Here is a 22280-nt window from a genome sequence, read left to right on the forward strand (position 1 = left end):
CCAAGTGCTGGTAAATGGGATTAGGTAGGTAGGTCAGGTATTTCTCACGTGTCGGTGCAGACTCGATGGGCCGAAGGGCCTCTTCTGCACTGTGTGATTCTGTGTCAGCTGTAACTCAGTAGGAGCATACTCGTGGCTCAGTCAGAGGGTTGTAAGTTCAAGCCGTACTCCAGAGACTTAAGCACATAATGCAGGTCAAACTCTAGTGCAGGACTGAGGTAGTGGTACACTCAGAGACCCTTTAAAACTAAGGCTCTGTCTGCCTTCTTGGGTGAATTTAAAATATCCCACATTACTATTCCAGGCGTAGTTGCATTCTCCTGATGACCTGGTGTCAGGAAGATATCATTTTCATAATGTTATTGGAATTTATTGTAGAGTAATAGTGGGGTCTGTGTGTGTGTGTGTGTGTGTGTGTGTGTGTGTGTGTCTGGGACTTAATTCAATTAAAGGCAGCTGGTCTGAAGACTGATGTATCAGAAGATAAGTTAAGTTTGAAATGTTAAGTAGGTAAACATGGGGGACGTTTTAGAATGTATGGTGCAAAGGGAACATTTGCATTTTTAAATAAAACATGACTAGCTGGAATTCAAGAGGGAGTGAAATGTTACACCTAGCCAGGAGAAGTTATGATTACTGGTAAAATTGGTACTATGATAAATTTTATTATTAGAGAAGTAAAGCCCAAAGACATAGCGAAACAATGGGAATTTGCATCCAAGGGGGAAAATATGTATAAAAGGAGTGAAGGTTGTGTGTAAGGGCAGGCATTCTAAGATCTAACACAAGTGTGAAAAGCCTCCAGCATCTAAACCTCAAGCTGCTGTCTGCAAGGAACTGAAGCTGAGAAAAACTCACTTTGAATTTGACTGTTCAGGGTATTGTGTGTTATTTTGCCTGGGTCTTTTAAACTCTGTGTCTGTTGCCTTAATGGGGGTGTATCTGGGGTTTAGGTTAATTAGAGAATTTAGAAGTTACCATAGTAGTAATTTGTTGATCTATGTATGTGCTTAAAATCATTTCTTCTATTAATAAAGTTTTAATTTAGTTTTGTAAGAAACCTATAAAACTTGGTCGCCTTCTTTTACTGAATTCAAAGCCCGCATCTCGAAATAAGTACAAATTGCAAATAGTTGTGGCAGCTGCTTCAAGTTTCCCTCCGGGATTTGGGCAGCTTGGCATTTACCATCCACCTGCCATAATATCTGGCCAACATTTATTGCTGATCCAACACACTAAAACGGATTATATTGTCATTAATCTTATTGCTGTTTGTGAGAATATGCTGAGCCAAAATCATCTGCTGTATATCCTTATATTACAACAGTGACTGTTCTTTTAAGTATTATTGGCTGTGAAAAACTGAATGCAAGTTCTTTGTTCAGACAGGCTTTTGATCTACAAGGGAGTCAAGGGTTATAGGGGGGCAGACAGGAAAGTGGAGTTCAGGCCACAATCAGATCAGCCATGATCTTACTGAATAGCAGAGCAGGCTCCTTTGGCCAATCGGCCTACTCCTGCTCCCATTTCTCATGATCTTATGTTTTCTTTCTATCATGCTCATTTTTCATCAATCATGGCTTTTGGGCATTTCTTATAAACACGGACTTTGAACTTCTGCTTGTGCCAGGCCTTCACAATTTTCTGGGAAGTCTTGTGAAGGGTGGAACCTCTATTTGTCCCTTACAAGGCAAATGATGTTGGGGACAGTCCAGTGGCCAAGTGGTCTTCCCAGCTGCATTTGTCAGGTGTGTCCCAGAGACTACACACAGTCACTCCACCTGAGTAAAGTAGGAAATTTAGCATGTTCTCCAAAGAGAGTCCTGTTCCTTAGAAGTAGCTGCCATGCAAATGACATGAACATTAATCCAAATGTTATGGCAAGGTAGTGACAACGCAGGTACATGCATGAACATTTCAAATAAGATTGTTCTAATGCTGAGTCACAGGAGGATTGATGCACAATCCCAGGAGAGTGACAACATGGTTGTACCCCGGCACCCATTCCACCAGTGACCATGTCAGTGCCACACTGCCGCTGGGCCAGATTGCCCAAGTTCATAGCCAGGCCCTCAAAGTCCAGAGCTGCTCAACGTCATCCATCATAGCCATTTGAAATGGCCACAATTAAAGTCCAGCAGCATTCCAAGTACAAATCTTAGCCACTGGGGTAATACATCATAGAAGCCCTAAGACCAGTAAATGAACACACAAAGCGGAAACTATGTATCTTCACAAGGTGTATTCTTAACTCAGCGATTTAACCATTGCACCAATATGAACTGAGCTGTTCTGAGTTGACGTTGGGAATATTTGTGGTCAAATGAGGCAAGACCCATGAAGCTGGGCTGCAGGGAAGCAACCAGATGGTAATTGTGAGGACAACAATTAGAAGAATGGTGGAGCTGATGACTTTTTTATTCATTAATGGAATGTGGGCGTCACTGGCTAGGTCAATATTTATTGTCCATCCCTAATTGCCCTTGACAAGATGGCGGTGAACTGCCTTCTTGAACCGCTGTAGTCCCTGCGATGTAGGTACATCCACAGTGCTGTTAGGGAGGGAGTTCCAGGATTTTGACCCAACGACAGTGAAGGAACGGTGATGTATTTCCAAGTCAGAATGGTGTGTGGCTTGGAGGAGTACTTCCAGGTGGTGGCGTTCCCATGCATTTGCTACTCTTGTCCTTCTAGATAGTAGTGGTCATGGGTTTGGAAGGTGCTGCCTAAGGAGCCTTGGCGAGTTCCTGCAATGCATCTTGAAGATGGTACACACTGCTGCCACTGTTTGTCAGTGGAGGAGGGAGTGAATGTTTGTGAAAGAGGTGCCAATCAAGCGGACTGCTTTGCCCTGGATGGTGTCAAGCTTCTTGAGTGTTGTTCGAGCTGCACTCATCCAGGCAAGTGGAGAGTATTCCATCACACTTCAGACTTAGGAACATAGGAACAGGAGAAGGCCTTTCAGCCCATCGAGCCTGCTCCGCCATTCGATACGATCATGGCTGATTGAACACTTCAGTGCCTTTTACCCACACTATCGCCATAACCCTTTATGTTATTGTTAATCAGAAATCTATCAATCTCTACCTTAAACATGCTTAATGATTGAGTTTCCACAGGCCTCTGGGGTGGAGAATTCCAAAGATTCACAACCCTCTTGAGTAAAGACATTTCTCCAAATCTCGGTCCTAAGTGGCTTCCACCTCATTTTGAAATTGTGTCCCCTGGTTCTAGACTCCCCAACCAGGGGAAACATCATACCTGTATCTACCCTGTCTATTCCTTTAAGTATTTTGTACGTTTCAATGAGATCACCTCTCATTCTTCGAAACTCGAAAGGATTCAGGCCCAGTTTGCCCAATCTCTCTTCATAAGACAGTCCCGCCATCCCCGGAACAAAACTTATGCCTTGTAGATTGTAGACAGGCTTTGAGGAGTCAGGAGGTGAGTTACTCACCGCAGGATTCCTAGCCTCTGATCTGCTCATGCAGCCACAGTATTTATATGGCTAGTCCAGTTCAGTTTCTGGTCAATAGTAACCCACAAGGTGTTGATAGTGGGGGATTCAGCGATGGTAATACCATTGAATGTCAAGGGGCAATGGTTGGATTCTCTCTTGTTGGAGATGGTTATTGCTTGGCACATGTGTGGTGCGAAAGTTACTTGCCACTTATCAGTCTAAGTCTGTATATAGTCCAGGTCTTGCTGCATTTGCACATGGACTGCTTCAGTATCTGAGGAGTTGCAAATGGTGCTGAACATTGTGCAATCATCAGCGAACATCCCCACTTCTGACCTTATGATGGAAGGAAGGTCATTGAAGAAGCAGCTTAAGATGGCTGGGCCTAGGGCACTACTCTGAGGAACTCCTGCAGTGATGTCCTGGAACTGAGATGATTGACCTCCGACAACCACAATCGTCTTCCTTTGTGCTTGGTATGACTTCAACCATGTATTGGCAACGGGAGGGATGGTTCAGCTGAAGTCCTCTTGTATCAGCTGCTCTCCAAGGACTCTGGCATCTAGGGCCATTGGTAACTGATGCTGCTCCTGCTCTTCCTCCTCCACCTCTTGCAGCTTATTTGACAGTAAGGGCTAAAAATATGCAGCATATGTCAGGAAACAGGGTCAGGGGTGTATTACAGGAGCTCCTCCTGAACAATGCAGGCAGCAAAAGCATTACTTGGGCATGCTGAGGGGCTGTTCAATAATATTTATTTTATTGCAGGTATACTATGCATCTGTGCTTGGGGTTCCAGGCAGGAACTATGGCTGAAGTCTGGAGACGATATTCCTTGTTGCTAAGCAGCCACCTAAGATCCGGCAGTCTAGTTGAAATAAAATTGTCACAGAGACTTGTTGCAAGATGAAATGAAACTTGACAGCTGCCAGAAAACCAGGCACAGACCTGCATGATGCACCATCTGTGATTGCAAACAAGCTTCATCTTCAGGGAGTGGTATCCCTTTCTAATGGGAAAAATGCCACTCTGGTGATGAGCAGCATAGAGGCAATGGTGATGCAGTCTGGTACCTTGGATATAGATAAAGCCAGCAATGCAGGCAAAACCTAACACATTCTCATCCTGCTTCTCTCTTTCCATAGGAAATATGATCCTCCTGGCATAGAGAGCCTCTATCACCTCCGAGGCAGCAATGCACAAGAAATTGCCAGCTGCAATCTGAAACCAACCCTGGCGTAAAAGTTAAGGACCACAGATAGTGCTGCCCAAGTCCTAATTTGACACTCCAGCAGCTGGTGAAGCTTGGTGATAATCTCCTAGGTGAATTGCAGACACCTCAGACACTGTTCCTCGATGAAGCAGAGGTATGAGAAATTCTCCCTGAAGACTCACTGAGAGGATGGCCTCTTGCACAGTGCTTGCCCCCTCCCTCTTCACTGCTTCCCCTCCAATTCCCAGTAGCAGATTAGCCATGATTGGAATAAACTTTGCAAAGCACCACCATAAAATTATACCCAGGTATCAAAATTTACTTGTGAAATGCAGCAAATGGTCCAGAAGTTAATTAGCAGATTAAGAGAGCACTCCTGCAGAGTCCTGACAGGGTGCTAGCGCCATAACTTGCTGGCTGAGTTTATCATGTGGCAAGTAAGGCATAAGGGCAGATCAAATTTATAAAAGGGTCCTACAAACAACGTAAAACTCTTAAGTGTTTCAATGATCTCTAGTGAGTTCTGATTGGATGTCCACTATAGGAATATATATTTTATTAAAATGTTTCGATATATGCATTTATTTGGGACACTAGGCTAATTTTCCCTCAAAATCAGTTCAAAATTCACTAAGGTAACACAAATAATCTTGACGGTAATCCCACATTCTCATAGAACAAAACAAATATGCCAAATTCCCTGATAAGTCTTCAGATATGCATTTTTTTTTAAAAAAAGGCGACTTACAAACAATTCACATAAATTTTAACTGAGCAGGCGAATTACCTTTCTAGGGGTTTCTGGCAGTTCCCATGCGCCACTGGGACACCACTTCATGTCCCAGATGCAACCGTGCTCTGTAGCAACACCATAAGCTAAAGCAGCATTCATCTGAGGGCTATATAAAACAAGAAGTTACAACATACTTTAGTTTTCCACATAATACACAACACAAACTCTGTACCTTGTATGAGCTTGGATGCAATGCAAAACAAAAGCAAGGAATTAGCTACAAAAGAAACAGAACGAAGACATAGGGCGAAATTTAGTTCTCTCCCCGGGGGCCTTATCCCACCAGTGCTGATATTCAACCAGCGGTGGCTGGGGGCCACGACATGTGGGCAATCGGCCAGAGTCTTATGCCTGCAGAAAGGTTGTGGGTCTGTCCTATTTGGGCAGCCAATGGAGAGACCTGCCCTCCCTTAAAACTAAATCCCACTCCCCCAACTCCTTACTGGGGCTTCCGTGACAGGCCCCAACCTTGAGTTCAACAACTTTAGATCATGAACTCTCTCCTCCATCCCCACCCCCTTTTTCCAATAATTTATATCGATTTTTCTTTTCCCGCCTATTTCCATTATTTTTAAATGTATTTCCATCCGTTGTTTTATCTCTACCTTTTAGCCTATTTCGATCCCTTCCCCCCACCCCACCCCTACTAGGGCTATCTGTACCTTGCTCGTCCTGCTTTCTACCCTTAATGTCACCATTAGCACATTCCATAGATAATATCACCACCGTCAACACCTCTTTGTCCTTTTGTCTATGACATCTTTTGGCAATCTCCATCTATCACTGGCCCTCTATCCAGCTCTACCTGTCCCACCCCCACTTAAACCAGCTTATATTTCACCTCATTTCTATATTTATTAGTTCTGATGAAGAGTCATACAGACTCGAAACGTTAACTGTGTTCCTCTCCGCAGATGCTGTCAGACCTGCTGAGTTTTTCCAGGTATTTTTATTTTTGTTTTGGATTTCCAGCATCTGCAGTTTTTTGCTTTTATCTTACCTATCTTACTCCAGGCTCCAGTGATGACCCTGCAGCCTGGGCCTGCTGCAGTATTGGCAGTGGCCACTGCTCTCTCTGACTGGCCAGCAGCTTTCAGAGGCATGATATCCACCCTGATCAGGACAAGGACCCCAATGCTGACCAGTTAAGTGCCTGATTTGCACTCAATCAGGTTGGAGAACTTGGAACAGCCAATGAAGGGTTGCTCTCCAGCTGGGGGACAGGACTACCATCACAAGCATTAAATTCTGCCCATAATATTTGATCAGCCACAGAACCATAGAGAAGTTACAGCACAGAAGGAGGCCATTCGGCCCATCTTGTCTATGCCAGCCTGAGGACACCCAGGTGCCCTTTCTAATCCCACCTTCCTGCACCCGGCCCATAGCCCTGCAGCTTACAGCACTTAAGGTACAGATTCAGGTACTTTTTAAAAGAGTTTGGAATTTATGCCTCTACCACCAACTTGGGCAGCAAATTCCCTCTACGTAAAAAAGTTCTTCCTCATGTACCCCCTACACCTTCTGCCACTTATCTTGAATCTATGTCCCCATGGTTCTAGAATTCTCCACCAAGGGAAACAATTTTATCCTGTCCACTCTATCTATTCCCCTCATAATTTTGTACACCTTGCCATTGGGAAGACTAAAACCATTTCTTTCTTTCTCCACCATAAAATCTTCTCTGATGTTATTAATTCAATACCCATTACCCAGCTATTTGCTCAGGCTACATCAGTCAAAATCTTCTCATCCTGTTTGACACAGAGCTTAGCTCCAAACTCCAAAACTTACCCATCAAGACCATTTAATTCCATTGTCACAATATCGATGCCTCCCTATTTCACCACTGCTGAAAGCCTTTAGCTGTGTTTCTGTCCCCTCTAGGGGCAATTTCTCCAATGTCAAAAGCTGCCACCTCTCATAACTCTCCCACAATTACTTGGCAGTTGTCCTTTCTCTCACTCTTTTCTGTGAAAATATTAATCTTCCACTCCCCAGTGCAGCCCTTACAACTGCTTCCGTCTCTTTCCTGTTATTGCCAAATTTTAATTTTCTATTTAAATATCCAACATGAATTAAATTCTGAAGGGCTGAGACTCCACAATAAAAAATTGTATTGACTTATTCGTTAATTTTATAAATCATGTAGCCAATGACAGGAAATTCACTCAGAAATTTGAAGTCTTTTTTTTTACTGTGCTAAGTTAATATTCATGATTGAATACACAGACATTGGATGTTTCTGGCTAATTGTTCACAACAAAGCAAACCAGTTTTTGTGTTTTGTTTCCAACAAGAATCTACAAAGTTTTGGTCATTTTTACTTATTGCTCACCATTGCTCCTGTTGGAGATCTCCCAGCTGCCATATCTGAAGTAATGTTGGTTCTGCATGCTGGTCCATCAGTTTATGCCTATCGTCCATTCCTTTATTGCAATAAATAGCTGCATACTGACAGGCAGCTGAGCCCTCTGGGGTCGGGCACCATTCCAGACACCACACAGGACCACCTACAAAGAAGTTTACATCCCAGCGATCTTTGTGAGCAGGTAGTGACTGGAATCTGCAACATAAAAAATATCTATATTATCAGGAACACGTTCCATAAAATTAGGATTAAATCCTTGGTCTTCCCTCCCATCAAAAAAGAAATTGTTATTTCTAGAGCAGATTCCTCCAGACAGAATGCTTGTGGTCCTCACTAACTTCAATGGACCAGAGCAATCACAGCGATACGAAAAGTGTAAAGGCAGCATTTCTTGCTCATTTTACTTGAATTCAGTTTCATCAACAGCTTGCATTTATGTAATGGTTTTAACATAGAAAAAATATTCCAAGAGACACAATCAGACATTTCCCTCCTTTGTTTTGTATTTTCACTTTTTTAATTCAACATATAAATGACATAGGGTAGGGAATCCAGCCAAGGCATCTTGAAATTATTTATTTGTTGAAGATCTGCAATATTAAGAGGGAGACGGTGGCACGGGTGGTAATATCACTGGACTAGTAATCCAGAGGCCCAGGCTAATGCTCTGGGGACATAGGTTCAAATCCCAGCGCAGCTGGTAGAATTTAAATTCAATCAAAATAAAATCTGGAATAGAAAGGTAGTCTTAGTAATGGTGACCATGAAACAATCATTGACTATTGTAAAAACCCATCTGGTTCACTGCTGTCCTTTTGGAAAAGTCTGCCATCCATCCTTACCTGGTTTGGCCTACATGTGACGTCAGATCCACAATAATGTGGTTGACTCTTAACTGCCGTCTGAAATGGCCTAGCAAGCCACTCAGTTCAAGGGCAATTTGGGATGGGCAGCAAATGCTGACCTTAACACCAACTCCCATGAAAGAATTAATAAAAAGGAGGAAAATGTGGAGGGAAATGTGGAATATGCCTGCATTTCTAGAGGCCTGTTATATTAAATTTTTCTTTGGTGAGGGTGAATTTGGTCATTAGCCCTGCTGACTCACAAGGATCAATCTGCTACATGAAATAGCATGTCTGCACATAGTTATTCAAGTTAATGTTGTTATATATATATATATATATATAATATATAGAGTATGTGCCTGTAGTCACCTGGGAATTTCCTCAGGGGTTCTCCCGATAGCTATTGTAAATATGGTGAAAGATCAGGAGAAACTCTGAAAAGATATGTAAACAGAGTTTCTGGAGGCCCTCTATAAAAGTTATGGCAACTGATTGGGAAAAGGTCCAAGGACATTTCCAGCAAGAATGTCCATAGATAATTTGCAGTTCTTGCTTCTGCCAATTGTTTTGTTTGTGGGGGGAGCGGGCAGGGGGAAAGAGCTGGAGTAGAATAGACACACCTGTCGCATGATGTCAGTGTACATCCCTCAGGAAACTATGATCTTTCATCAGAACCCATCGACCCGAAACATTAACTCCTTTTCTCTTTCCGCAGATGCTGCAAGACCTGCTGAGTATTTCCTGCATTTTCTGTTTTATTTCAGGTTTCCAGCATCTGCAGTATTTTATTTTTCTACCAATGAATCAACACTGTTCATCGCCGTACTGAAAATCTGTCTTACCTTTTCAGTCTCTGAATGATGGCCTCCTCTTGAAGTCCTTCCCTTTTAATTTTAAAAATTGGTGAGTTTACTTCATTGGGCAAATATTTAAGTGATTCACTAAAAGAAAAGAAATCAATTTACGTTATAGGAACATAGGACTTAGGAGCAAGAGAAGGCCATTCAGCACTCTTTGAGTCTGCTGCACCATTCAATAAGATCATGGCTGATCTGGCTGTGGTTTCAACTCCACTTTTCTGTCTGTCCCCCATAACCTTTGCCTCCCTTGTCTTCAGAAATCTGTTCAATTCTGTCTTGAATAAACTCAATGACCCAGCCTCCACTGCTCTCTGGAGAAGAGAATTCCACATGCTAATGACCCTCAGAGAAAAAAGTTCTCCTCATCTCAGTCTTAAAAGGGAGACCTCTTATTCTTAAACTGTGTCCCCTAGTTCCCACAAGTGGAAACATCCTCCCGATACCTACCCTATCAAGCTCCCTCAGGACCTTATTTGTTTCATAAGATCGCCTCTCATTCCTCTATGCTCCAATGGATGTAACCTGTTCAACCTTTCTTCATAGGAGAAGCCTTTCATCACAAGAGTGAACCTTCTCTGTACTGCTTCTAACGCAATTATATCTTTTTTCAAAGGAGATCAGAACTGTACACAGTATTCCAGATGTGGTCTCACCAATGCCCTGTACAACTGTGGTAAGACTTCCTTAACATTTATATTCCATTCCCCTTGCAATAAACACCATTTGCCTGTCTAATCACTTGCTGTACCTGCACTTTAACTTTTTGTGATTCATGTACCAGGACACCCAGGTCCCTCTGTGCCACCGAGTTCTGCGACCTCTTTCCATTTAAATAGTATATTGATTTTCTATTCTTCCTGCCAAAGTGGACAAATTCACATTTTCCCACATTATACTCCATCTGCTAAATTTTTGCCCATAGTTCCGGTCACCACATTGCAGGAAGGGCATAACTGCTCTGGAGAGATACAGAGAAGATTTACAAGAATGCTGCCAGGGCTTGAAAATTGCAGCTGAGGAAAGATTAGATAGGCTAGGGTTGTTTTCCTTAGAGCAGAGGAGGCTGAGGGGTGATCTAATTGAAGTGTACAAAATTATGAGGGGCATAGATAGGGTAGATAGCAAAGACTTGTTTCCCCTAGCTGAGGGGTCAATTACCAGGGGGCAGAGATTTAAGGTGATTGGTAGAAGGACTGGACAGGACATGAGGAAAAACTTTTTCACCCAGAGGGTGGTGGGGATCTGGAATTCACTGCCTAAATTGGGGGATGAGACTGAAACGCACAACTCATTTAAAAGGTACCTGGATCTGCATCTGAAGCGCTGTAACCTGCAAGGCTATGGACTAGGTGCTGGAAAGTGGAATTAAAAGGAGTGGCTAGCTTCTTTTTCTGGCCAGCACAGACATTATGGGCTGAATGGCCTCTTTCTGCACTGTAACTTTTCTATGGTTCTATGGTTAATTTAACCTGTCTATATCCCTTTGTAGGCTATCTATCTCCTCTTGACAACTTACTTACCTACCTGTCTTGAGGTCATCAGCAAATTTAGCTACCATACATTCAGTCCCTTCATCCAAATCACTGATGTAGATTGTAAATAGTTGAGGCCCCAGCACTGATCCCTGTGGCCCTCCACTAGTTACAGCTCGCTAACCCGAAAAAGACTCATCCATCCCTACTCGCTGCTTCCTGTTAGCTAATCAATCCTTTATCCATGCTAATGTGTTACGCCATATACCATGCTCTCTTATTTTACATAGTAACCTTATCAAATGCCTTTTGGAAATCCAAATACACCACATCTACAGGTTCCCCTTTATCCACCTTGTATGTTGCTTCCTCAAAGAACTCCAATAAGTTAGTTAAACATGATTTACCTTTTACAAAACCATGTTGACTCTGCCTGATCACATTATGATTTTCTAAGTATCCTGTGATAACCTCCCTATTTTAATACGAACATATGAATTGGGAACGGGAGTAGGCCACTCGGCCCCTCGAGCCTGCTCCACCATTCAATAAAACCATGGCTGATCTGAATGTAAACTCAACCCCACATTCCTTCCTACCCCGATAACCTTTCACTCCCTTGTTAATCAAAAATCTATCTAGCTCTGCCTTAAAAATATTCAAAGACTCTGTTTCCACCAACTTTTCAAGAAGAAAGTTCCAAAGACTCATGGCCCTCAGGGAAAAAAATTTCTCCTCATCTCTGTCTTAAACGAGCGACCCCTTATTTTTAAACAGTGACCCCTAGTTCTAGATTGTCCCACAAGAGGAAACATCCTCTCCACAGCGCCCCTGTCACGTCCCCTCAGGATCTTAAAGGTTTCAATTAAGTTGCATCTTACTCTTCTAAATTTCAGTGGATAAAAGCATAACCTGTCCAGCCTTTCCTCATAAGACAATTCACCAATTCCTGGTATTAGTTTAGCAAACCTTCTCTGAATTGCTTCTAATGCATTTATATATTTTTTTTAATGAGATCAGTACTGTACACAATACTCCAGATGTGGTCTCACCAATGCCCTGTACAACTGAAGCATAATCTCCCTATTTTTGTAATCAATTCCCCTCACAATAAACAATAACATTCTAGTAACTTTCCTAATTACCTGCTGTACCTGCATTCTAACCTTTTGTGACTCATGCACTAGGACACCCAGATCCCCCTGAACCTCAGAGCTCTGCAATCTCTCACCATTTAGATAATAAGCTTCTTTTTTATTCTTCCTGCCAAAATGAACAATTTCACATTTGCCCACATTATACTCCATTTGCCAGATCTTTGCCCACTCACAGCCTATCTGTCACTTTGTAGCCTCCTTACATCCTCTTTATAATTTACCTTCCTATCTATCTTTGTGTCATCAGCAAATTTAGCAACCCTTCCTTCGGTCCCTTCATCCAAGTCATTTATATAAATTGTAAAACGTTGAGGTCCCAGCACTGATCCCTGTGAGACACCACTCGTCACATCCTGTCAACCAGAAAAAGACCCATTTATGCCAACCCTCTGCTTCCTGTTAGCCAGCCAATCTTCTATCCATGCCAATAAGTTACTCCCTACACTATGAGCTTTTATTTTCTGCAATAACCTTTATCAAATGCCTTCTGGAATTTCACAACACATGTGACTTCTTCAGCGAACGCCAATAAATTGATTAAACATGATTTCCCTTCTACAAAACCATGTTGACTCTGCCCGATTGCCCTGGAAGTTTTTGAAGTGCCCTGCTAGAACATCTTTAATAATAGCTCCTAACATTTTCCTTAAGGCAGATGTCAGGATAACAGGCCTATAGTTTCTTGCTTTCTGTCTTCCTCCCTTTTTGAATAAAGGAATTATATTTGCTATTTTCCAATCTAATGGAACCATCCCTGAATCTAGAGAATTTTGGAAAATTAAATCCAGTGCATCAACTATCTCACTAGCCACTTCTTTCAAGACTTTAGGGTGAAGTCCATCCGGACCTGGGGATTTGTCAGCCCACAGCCCCAACAATTTGCTCAATGCCACTTCCCTGGTGATTGTAATTTTTCCGAGTTCCTCTCTCCCTTCCATTTCCTGATTTACAGCTATTTCCGGGATGTTACTTGTGTCCTCTATAGTGAAGGCCGAAGCAAAATACCTGTTTAATTCATCCGCCATCTCCCTACTTTCCATTATCAATTCCCCAGGTGCACTCTCTACAGGACCAACACTCACTTTATTAACTCTTTTCTTATTTAAATATCTATAGAAACTTTTACTATCCATCTTTACATTACTAGCTAGCTTTCTCTCATACTCTAATTTTTCCCTCCTTATTAATCTTTTTGTCATTCTTTGCTGTTCTTTAAATTCTTTCCAATATTCTGACCTGCCACCCAACTTTACATAATTATATGCTTTTTCTTTAAGTTTGATACTGTCTTTACCCTATTTAGTTAATCACGGATGGTGGGCCCTCCCTTTGAAATTTTTCTTTCTCATTGCAATGTATATATTGTGTATTCTGAAATATTCCTTTAAATGTCTGCCACTGAGCTTCTGTTGACTTATCCCTTAAGCTAATTTGCCTGTTCACTTTCGCTGGCTTTGCTTTCATGCCCTCATAATTGCCTTTATTTTAGTTTAAAATACTAGTCTTGAACGCACTCGTTTTCCCCTCAAAATTAATGTAAAATTCAATCATATTATGATCGCTGCTACTTAGGGAAGCCTTCATTAGGGGGTTATCAATTAATCCTCTCTTGTTGCTCAATACCAGGTCAAATATAGCCTGCTCTCTGGTTGGCTCCAGAACATGCTGTTCTAAGAAACTATCCCGAAAACATTCTATAAACTCACCTACACGACCTTTGCCCATCCAATTTTTCCAGTCGACATGTAGATTAAAATCCCCCATGTTTGTTGCTGTACCTTTCTGGCAAGCTCTGTTCTTTTATACACTGTCCTACTGTGTAGTTACAATTAGGGGGCCTGTACACCATATCCACATGTGACTTCTTGCCTTTGTCATTCCCCACCTCAACCCAAACCGCTTCTACATCCTGGATTCCTGAACTTAGATCATCCCTCTCTAACGTGCTAATACCATCATTAATTAACAGACCCACCCCTCCACCTTTTCCTAACTTCCTGTCTTTCCTAAATGTCGCATACCCTTCAATATTCAGGTCTCCATCTGTCATCCTGTAGTTATGTCTCTGTAATGGCTATCGGATCGTACTTATTTATTTCTATTTGTGCTATCAGTCCATCTGTTTTGTTTTGTGTGCTATGTGCATTTAGATACAGAGCCTTTAGTTTTGTCCTTTTATTATTTTTGTAGCATCTAGTCTTATCTGCTGATTTACTCTTAGATTTGTACTCCATGTCCCTTCCTGTCACAGTCTGTTTATCATTTCCCATATTAATACCTGTCTCTCTTTCCTTGTCTCTGCTCTTTGGTTTGCCACGTCTTCCCAAATTTGATCCTTTGCCCCCACTATTCAGTTTAAAACCCTCTCTAACTTCTCTAGTTAGGCTCACGAGGACATCAGCCCCAGCATTGTTCAGGTGTGGACCGTCCCAATGGTACAGGTCCCACTTTCCCCAATACTGGTGCCAGTGCCCCACAAACCAGAACCCACTTCTCCCACACCAGTCTTTGAGCCACGCATTTATTTCTCTAATCTTACTTGTCCCAGGCCAAATTGCTCGTGGCTCAGTAATAATCCAAAAATGATCACCTTTGAGATTCTGCTTCTTAATTTGGTGCCTAGTTCGTCATACTGACTATGCAGAGCCTCCTTCCTCATCCTGCCTATGTTGTTGGTACCTACATGGACCACGAACACTGGATCTTTCCCCTCTCACTGGAAGTTCCTCTCCAACCCTGTTCTGAACCCTGGCACTAGGTAGCCAAGAAAGCCGTCTGGACTCTCGCTCTTTGCTACAAAAAAGTGTCAATCCCCCTTACTATGCAAATCCCTACTAACAATATATTTCTTTTTGCTCCCCCCCTTGGATAGCTTCCTGAACCATGGTGCCATGATCAGTTTCCTTATCCACCCTGCAGCCCCCACTCTCATCCAAACAAGCTGAGAGAACCTCAAACCTGTTCGACAATTGCAGAGGCTCACACCCCTGCACTCCTGTCCCCTTACCTGCCTCACTCGCAGTCACACCCTCTTGTCTCTGGCCACTTACCAAATCAGAAGACCCTATCCTAAGTGGTGTGACTGCCTCCTGGTATAAGGCATCCAGGTAACTTTTCCCCTCCCTGATGTGTCGCAGAGTCTGTAGCTCAGCCTCCAGCTCTGTGACTTTGAGCCGAAGTTCCTCAAGCTGCAAACACTTACTGCAGATGTGTTTGCCCTGGATCACAATGTTATTCAGGAGCTCCCACGTGCTGCAGTCCTGACACATCACCTGTCCTGCCATCCTGAATGTGTTTTAAATAATTACTTAATTATATTAATCACTGATTCATGTTGCTTTCTTGTATATCTTATTAACTTTACAACCAAATTGTGTATTATTTTAAACCTTGCAGATAGAATAGAGCTTATTCACTTACCAGATACTCACCAAACAGCTAGCTCCTTTCTCTGTAGTAGAGCAAGAACCAATTTCTATGGGATGAGAAAGACAGAAAGAGGAAACGAGCAACTCCTTCCCCAAATTCCCCTCTCACCAAACTCAAAGTCTTTATTCAGTTAGTCAGCTGCACTCCATTTGTCAAGACTGCACTAAAGAACCCTGAATTCATATAAACTGAACTGGGGCTACAGTAACCAGATTCAACCAGTTAGTTAATTAACTACTCAGCTCCTACAGTTGAGAGTGAGTTTACCCTGTCTAAACTGCAAGAAAGAAAGACCTTAGCCTGCTTACACAGTACTTTCGAGTTACTGCTAATTACAGACTAGATTACATTTTAAGAGCAAAATTTAAGAACAAAATTAACACTTAAAACTCCCCTCTCACCAAACGCCAAGTCTTCTCTCAGTTAGACAGCTGCACTCCATTTGCCCAAATGGATTCTAGTAATGTCCCTATGACAGATGTCAGGCTATCTGGTCTGTAGTTACCTGCTTTCCGTCTCCCTTCTTTCTTAACTAAAGGTATTACATTAGCTATTTTTTGATCCATTGGGACCCTTCCAGAATCTAAGGAATTTTGGAAGATTATAACCATAGCATCTACTATCTTTTAAGACACTAGGATGCAGGCCATCTGGTCCTGGGGGCTTGTCAGCCTTTTGGTCTAATAGTTTTCCCAGCACCTTTTCCCTAGTGATGTTGATCGGTTTAAGTTCCTCCCTTCTGTTCACCTTTTGATTTTCAAGTATCTTTGGGAAGTTTTCTAAGTCTTCTACAGTGAAGACAGACACAAAATACCTGCTCTTTGGGGAAGAGAATTCTACATACTAACGACGCCTCCACCATTTCCTTGTTTTCCATTATCAATTCCCCAGATTTAATCTCTGGAGAGCCAACACCAGCTTTAGTTACTCTTTTCCTATTTAAAATACTTGTAGAAACTCTTACTATCTGTTTTTATATTACTAGCGAGCACTCTCTGAGGCTCAATTTTCTCCCTCTTTATTTATTTTTTTGGCATTCTTTGCTAGTTCTTAAAATCTGACCAACCTTCTGACCGACGACTAATCTTTGCAGACTTGTACCATGTTTCTTTCAATTTGATACGATCCTTATCTTTTTTCAACCACAGATGATGCATCCTTCGCAAAAGGTATTTCTCACTGGGATAAATCTTTGCTGAGTGAATAAATATCTCCTTAAAGGTCTGCCACTACATCTCTACTATCCCATCTTTTAACCTAGTTTCCCAGTTCATTTTAGCTAGCTTTACTCTCATACTCTTATAATTACCTTTATTCAGGTTTAAAACACTAGCCTTGGACCCACACTTAACCCCTTTAAACTGAACATGAAATTCTATCATGTTAAGATAGCTGTCGCCTAGGGGCTCCTTTACCATGAGGCTACTGATTAATCCTGCCTGATTCCCTGGTATGGAATACCCTGCCCACTGTTGCCTCTGGAATGTTCTGCTCCAATAAATTGTCCCGTATACGCTCTATGAACTCATTTTCCGGGCTACCTTTGCCAATCCAATTTGTCCAATCTACATATAGATTAAAGTCACCCATGATTATTGCAGTACCTTCCTTATACACCCCATTTATTTCTTCCTGTCCTACAGCGTAACTACTGTTAGGGGCCTATAAACTACTCTCACAAGTGACCTCTTACCTTTCCTATTTCTTATCTCTATCCAAACTGTTTCTACATCTTGTATTTTAGAGTAAAGTTCATCTCTCACTGCTGTACTAATGACATCTTTAATTAACAAAGCTACTCCTCCACCTTTCCCTAACTTCCTATCTTTTCGAAATGTCAAATACCCTCCAGTATTCAGGTCCCAGCCTTGTTCACCCTGCAACCATGTCTTTGTGATGGCTTTCAGGTCATATATTCATTTCTATCTGAGTGGACAATTCATCCATTTATCCGCAAGCATGCAGATACAGAGCCTTTAACCCTGTCTTTTTACCATTTCTGGTCTTATCTGCTGTTGCACTCCTAAGTCTGTACTCTCTGTCCCTTCCTGCCACACTCTGGTTATCTTTACCCAAATTGCTGCCCAACTCTAGTGCCTTGTTCCTTCCCTTTGATTTACTACATCCCCTTTAACACGATCCCTTCCCCCTGCCAATATTTAGTTTAAAGCTCTCTCTACCACCCTAGTTATATGACTCACCAGAACACTGGTTCAGGTGAAGCCTGTCCCAACGGTACAGCTCCCACTTTCCCCATTACTGGTGGCGGTGCCCCACGAATTGATACCCATTTCTCCCGCACCAGCCTTTGAGCCACTGGTTGGTTACAGGTTTGGACTAAACACAACTAATAAGCACAGTCTACATTCATTATTTTCTAGTATTATATAAGCACTTTGATGGAGTTAAGTACATGACCTGCATTTTGATATCACATTCAGAAAATGTTGTGGGACAGAATATTAGTCGCTAGAATTGTTATTGATAATGCAGCCACTTCATGGAGGTCACATCAGGACAAAAACATAAGCACTTAGCTGACTTTGAAATTATGTTGCTTTTTTTAACAAGGGAATGAAGCAGCACAGATAACAAGCCTTGATGAAATATCTTGAAAAAACTGAACAGTACACTATATGAAAGGCTGATTTTTCCCAACAACTCCTGCTGCGCAATTAGAGTTGCATCGAATTATCAGCACTGAAACAGGCCAATCCACACAATAAGCTTAGGCTAGTAGTTATTGTCCATGAGTCTCTTTCCACCTTACTTCACTGAACCCCATCAACATGTCCTTCAATTTCTTTCTCCCTCACTTGTTTATCCTTTGTTTTTCCCCTTAAACATATCCATGTTATTCGCCTTAAACACTTCATGCGGCTGCAAGTTCCATTTTCTTGCCATTCTGAGTAAAGGTGGTTCTCCTCAATTGCTTACTGGATTTATTAGTGACCATCTTACATTTATGGCTCCTAGTTCTAGAATCCCTCAAATGTAGAAACATCACCTCTGCTTTTACCCTACCGAACTCCTTCATAATTTTAATTACCTCCATCAGGCCAACTCTCTTCTTCTTTCTAGACAAAAGTGCTCCAGCCTATTCAGTCTTTCCTAATGGTTGTACCCTCTCAACTCTGGTATCAATCTTGTCTTTTGGACAATGTCCAATGCTTCTATGTCTGTTTTGCAATATCCAAGGTATACAGTAAGATGCCCCAGGGGTCATTACTAGGGTCACTGCTTTTCTTGAGTTACATTAATGACCTAGACTTGGGTGTACAGGGCACAATTTCAAGATTTGCAGACGACACAAAATTTGGAAGTACTGTGAACTGTAAGGAGGATACTGATAGATTTCAAGAGGACATAGACAGGCTGATAGAATAGTTGGACATTTGTCAGATGAAATTTAATTTAAAGAAATGTGAAGTGGTATATTCTGGTGGGAAGAATGAGGAGAAGCAATATAAAACAAAGGGTACAATTCTAAAGGTACAGAAGAGCAGAGCCTGTGACTTTGTATGCACAAAGTATTGAAGGTGGTGGGATAGGTTGAGGAAGTGGTTGAAAAGCCACACAAGATCCTGGGCTTTATAAATAGAGGCACAGAATAAGGAAGATATTAAGAATGTTCATAAAACACTGGTTCGGTCTCAGCTGGAGCACTGTGTCCAGTTCTCGGCCCCACACTTTAGGAAGGACCTGAAAGTTTTACAGAGAGTACAGAAATATTTTACAAGTTCCAGCGATGAGGGGTCTTCAGTTACATGGATAGATTGGAAACACTAGGGCTGTTGTTGTTCTTAGAGAAAAGAAGATTAAGTGGGGATTTGATTTTTAAAAATGTTCAAAATGATGAGAAGTCTATTAGAATAGCAACAGGAGCAAATTTTTTTTTCTTTTTACACAGCGAGTGGCTAGGATCTGGAATGCACTCCCTTGGACTGTGGTGGAGGCAGATGCAATCATGGCTTTCAAGAGGGGACTGAATTAAGTACCTGAAGAGAGAAAATTTGTAAGGCAGTAGAGCAATGGGAGTGGGACTGGCAGAGAGCAGGCATGGACATGATGGGCCAAATGACATCCCCTTCTGCTGTAACCACTCTATGATTCCTTTGATAAGGCCAATAGTGTAGCAGAGAACAAGGCTTCGGATTCCCAAAACCAGAACATGTCCCCATTCTCTCAATCAGAAAACAGATTCATGTAGTCAGACCAGGCACACTTTGCTGCCAAATAATGGTTGTAAGGGCCTTGAAGAAATTAAAGTGTACAGAATTTATTTTCAATATTTTACAAAATTATGAAGTAGGTAACCTCCATCTGGAAAACCTGCCACGGTCGGCAGCAAAAGTTCCTGTAAGTATAGGCCAATATGCACATTTATCTCAACTGGCTGTTAGATCAAGGGGGGTTTGAACTAAAAAGTGAGGAAAGTTATGCTTCAGTTGTACAGAGCTTGGTCAGATCCCATCTGGAGTGCTCTATTCACATTCTGGCACCAAACCTCAGGAATTTATACAATGGCTTTGAGGGAGGGTAGGGATACAGCGCATTCACCAGAATGATATCTGGCGCAGAGACTTAAATTCTGAGGACAGGTTTCACAAACTTGGTGACCATTCCCTTGAGTTTGGAAGATTAAGGCATGATCTAATTGTGATGTTTAAAGGGAGGTGGGGAGCTTGGAATGTGGTCAGGGGTGCAAAACAGAAACTGGAACCAAGGCACAAAGAGCAGATGGAGGGAAAAGTCCAAAGGTAAAATTTCCTTCTTTATCTTGACCACCATTGCTCATGTTGCTGCTCCACAGTGACACTTGGTGTTCTGAGCCTGTAACTGCATTTAGCCTCTTAAATCATCAGTGCCGAAGGGTCATGAGGACTCGAAGCGTCAGCTGGTTTCTTCTCCACCGATGCTGCCGGACCTGCTGAGTTTTTCCAGGTAATTCTGTTTTTGTCTACAATAGCAGCTGTTGTGTTACCAGATAAGGTGTTGCTAAACTGTAGTGTTACTTATGGTAATAGGATGTTTACAATGAAAACCCGGTCGCAACCCATTTACAGGTTTAGTAGGCATTGCAGGTTAATCTAATCTACAGACACCATAAAAACTGTCGATAATGGGGTTCTCAAAGCATTTTGAAATTTAATATTGTGACTTGCCTGTAAATTTTAATGCATAAATAGATATACACAGACATGCAGATAATCTTAATGCCAATTCTCAGTTCAAGTCTCAACTTTATAAAGAAGTGATTTGACAGCTGTAATTTATCACATGGAGTTTCCTGTCAACAAGAATAATTTGTAAAGTTACTATTACCTTTGAGAAAGAAAACTCCAGTCTTGCATTGAAGGCATCCAATGTGGAAATACCCACGGGGAGTGATGTTCCTCTCGACTGTTGAAACAAAAGAATGTATTTAGTTCAGTTATGTACTTTTCTAACTTGACAATAAGTGCATTGTACATGTCAGAAAATAAATTATGGAGCTATCGGGTTTTTACATTTCCAACATTTAGACTATCTGCTCAGTTACCTCAACCAACTCCTGTCTCAAACCAATCCTTCCCTGACTCCCCATCTCCCATTTACTCTCACAGGCTTCACCATGCCCATCTCATGACCACACATACCTTTCCTTTCTCTTAACTTTCATCTTTAATGACTCTCTTTGCACACACACCGGTTTCCTCTCCTTGAAAACTGACATCATGTACCTCCTCAAAACGCCTGTTTCCAGATCTCTCCAAATATTGCCCCATATTTAACCACCTTCTACTCTAAGCCAACAAATGAATCATTGTCAGCCACCTACACGCTCACATCTGCCACAATTTCCGTTTGAATCCCTGCAATCTGATTTCCACCCTGCAGTACCTAGACAGTCCTGGTCAAATAAACAAATGACATCCTTTCTGACTGTTACCATAAATAAATTATCCCTCCTTATTCTCCTCAGCTTCTCCATGTTGTTACACACAATAATCCACTCCATCTTCCTCCATCACTTCTCTTCCATAATCCAATCCCACAAGCTATCCTTACATGGTTCTACTTCCACCAGTACTAACATACCTTCAGCAATGATTTTACTTGTCCCTAGATGGTCACCTCAGGAGTGTCGCAAAGTTCTATCGTTGGCCTCCTCCTATGCCTTGGTTACAAACTGCCTTTTAATGATGTTATTCACAAGCATGGAGTCAGCTTCCATACCTACGCATATAACATGCAGCCCTATCGCTCCGCCATCTGCCTCAATTACACAACCATTATTGTTAGCAGATTACTTGTTTTACATCATGTTAGAGCTGAGGGAGAATATTCACCAACTAATCATCAGGTAAACTCTATCCTTGCCGCAAAATCCTTCTCTCTCTCCCTCCCCAGCTACTTACTCAGGCTAAACCAGTGTACAATCAGGTTCAAATTCTGCTTAAACCTAAAGGTCATCGATCTGAAACCTTAACTCAGTTTCTCTCCATAGATACAGCCTGACTTGATGAGCATTTCCAGCATTTTTTGTTTTTATTTCAGGTTTCTAGCATCCACAGGATTTTGCTTCTGTATTACTGCTTAACCCTAATCAGTGTGTCAAACCTCATTTCTTACTAATCACAAATCCACTTGCTTCCATTTCCTGCCTGCATCCTTATCGCTCCATATCACTAGTG

General features: G+C 41.9%; 1 protein-coding gene across 2 annotated transcripts in view; it reads right to left on the reverse strand.

Annotated features, from left to right (window-relative positions):
* The window catches only part of gtf3c2 (general transcription factor IIIC, polypeptide 2, beta), a 128869-nt gene that overhangs the window by 81063 nt on the left and 25526 nt on the right, over positions 1–22280 (reverse strand). The window contains exons 5-8 of one of the 2 annotated variants that reach the window (XM_078541440.1): positions 20929–21006; positions 9528–9569; positions 7805–8032; positions 5461–5572 (exon numbers count right to left, since the gene is read on the reverse strand). In XM_078541440.1, coding sequence (XP_078397566.1) covers positions 5461–5572; positions 7805–8032; positions 9528–9569; positions 20929–21006 — 460 coding nt within the window. Of the gene's footprint in view, positions 1–5460; positions 5573–7804; positions 8033–9527; positions 9627–20928; positions 21007–22280 lie in introns of both variants that reach the window. The other variant, XM_078541439.1, reaches the window with a different exon arrangement.

The sequence above is a fragment of the Cetorhinus maximus genome, chromosome 5, assembly GCF_964194155.1.
Source record: "Cetorhinus maximus chromosome 5, sCetMax3.hap1.1, whole genome shotgun sequence".
NCBI classification, from domain to species: domain Eukaryota; kingdom Metazoa; phylum Chordata; class Chondrichthyes; order Lamniformes; family Cetorhinidae; genus Cetorhinus; species Cetorhinus maximus.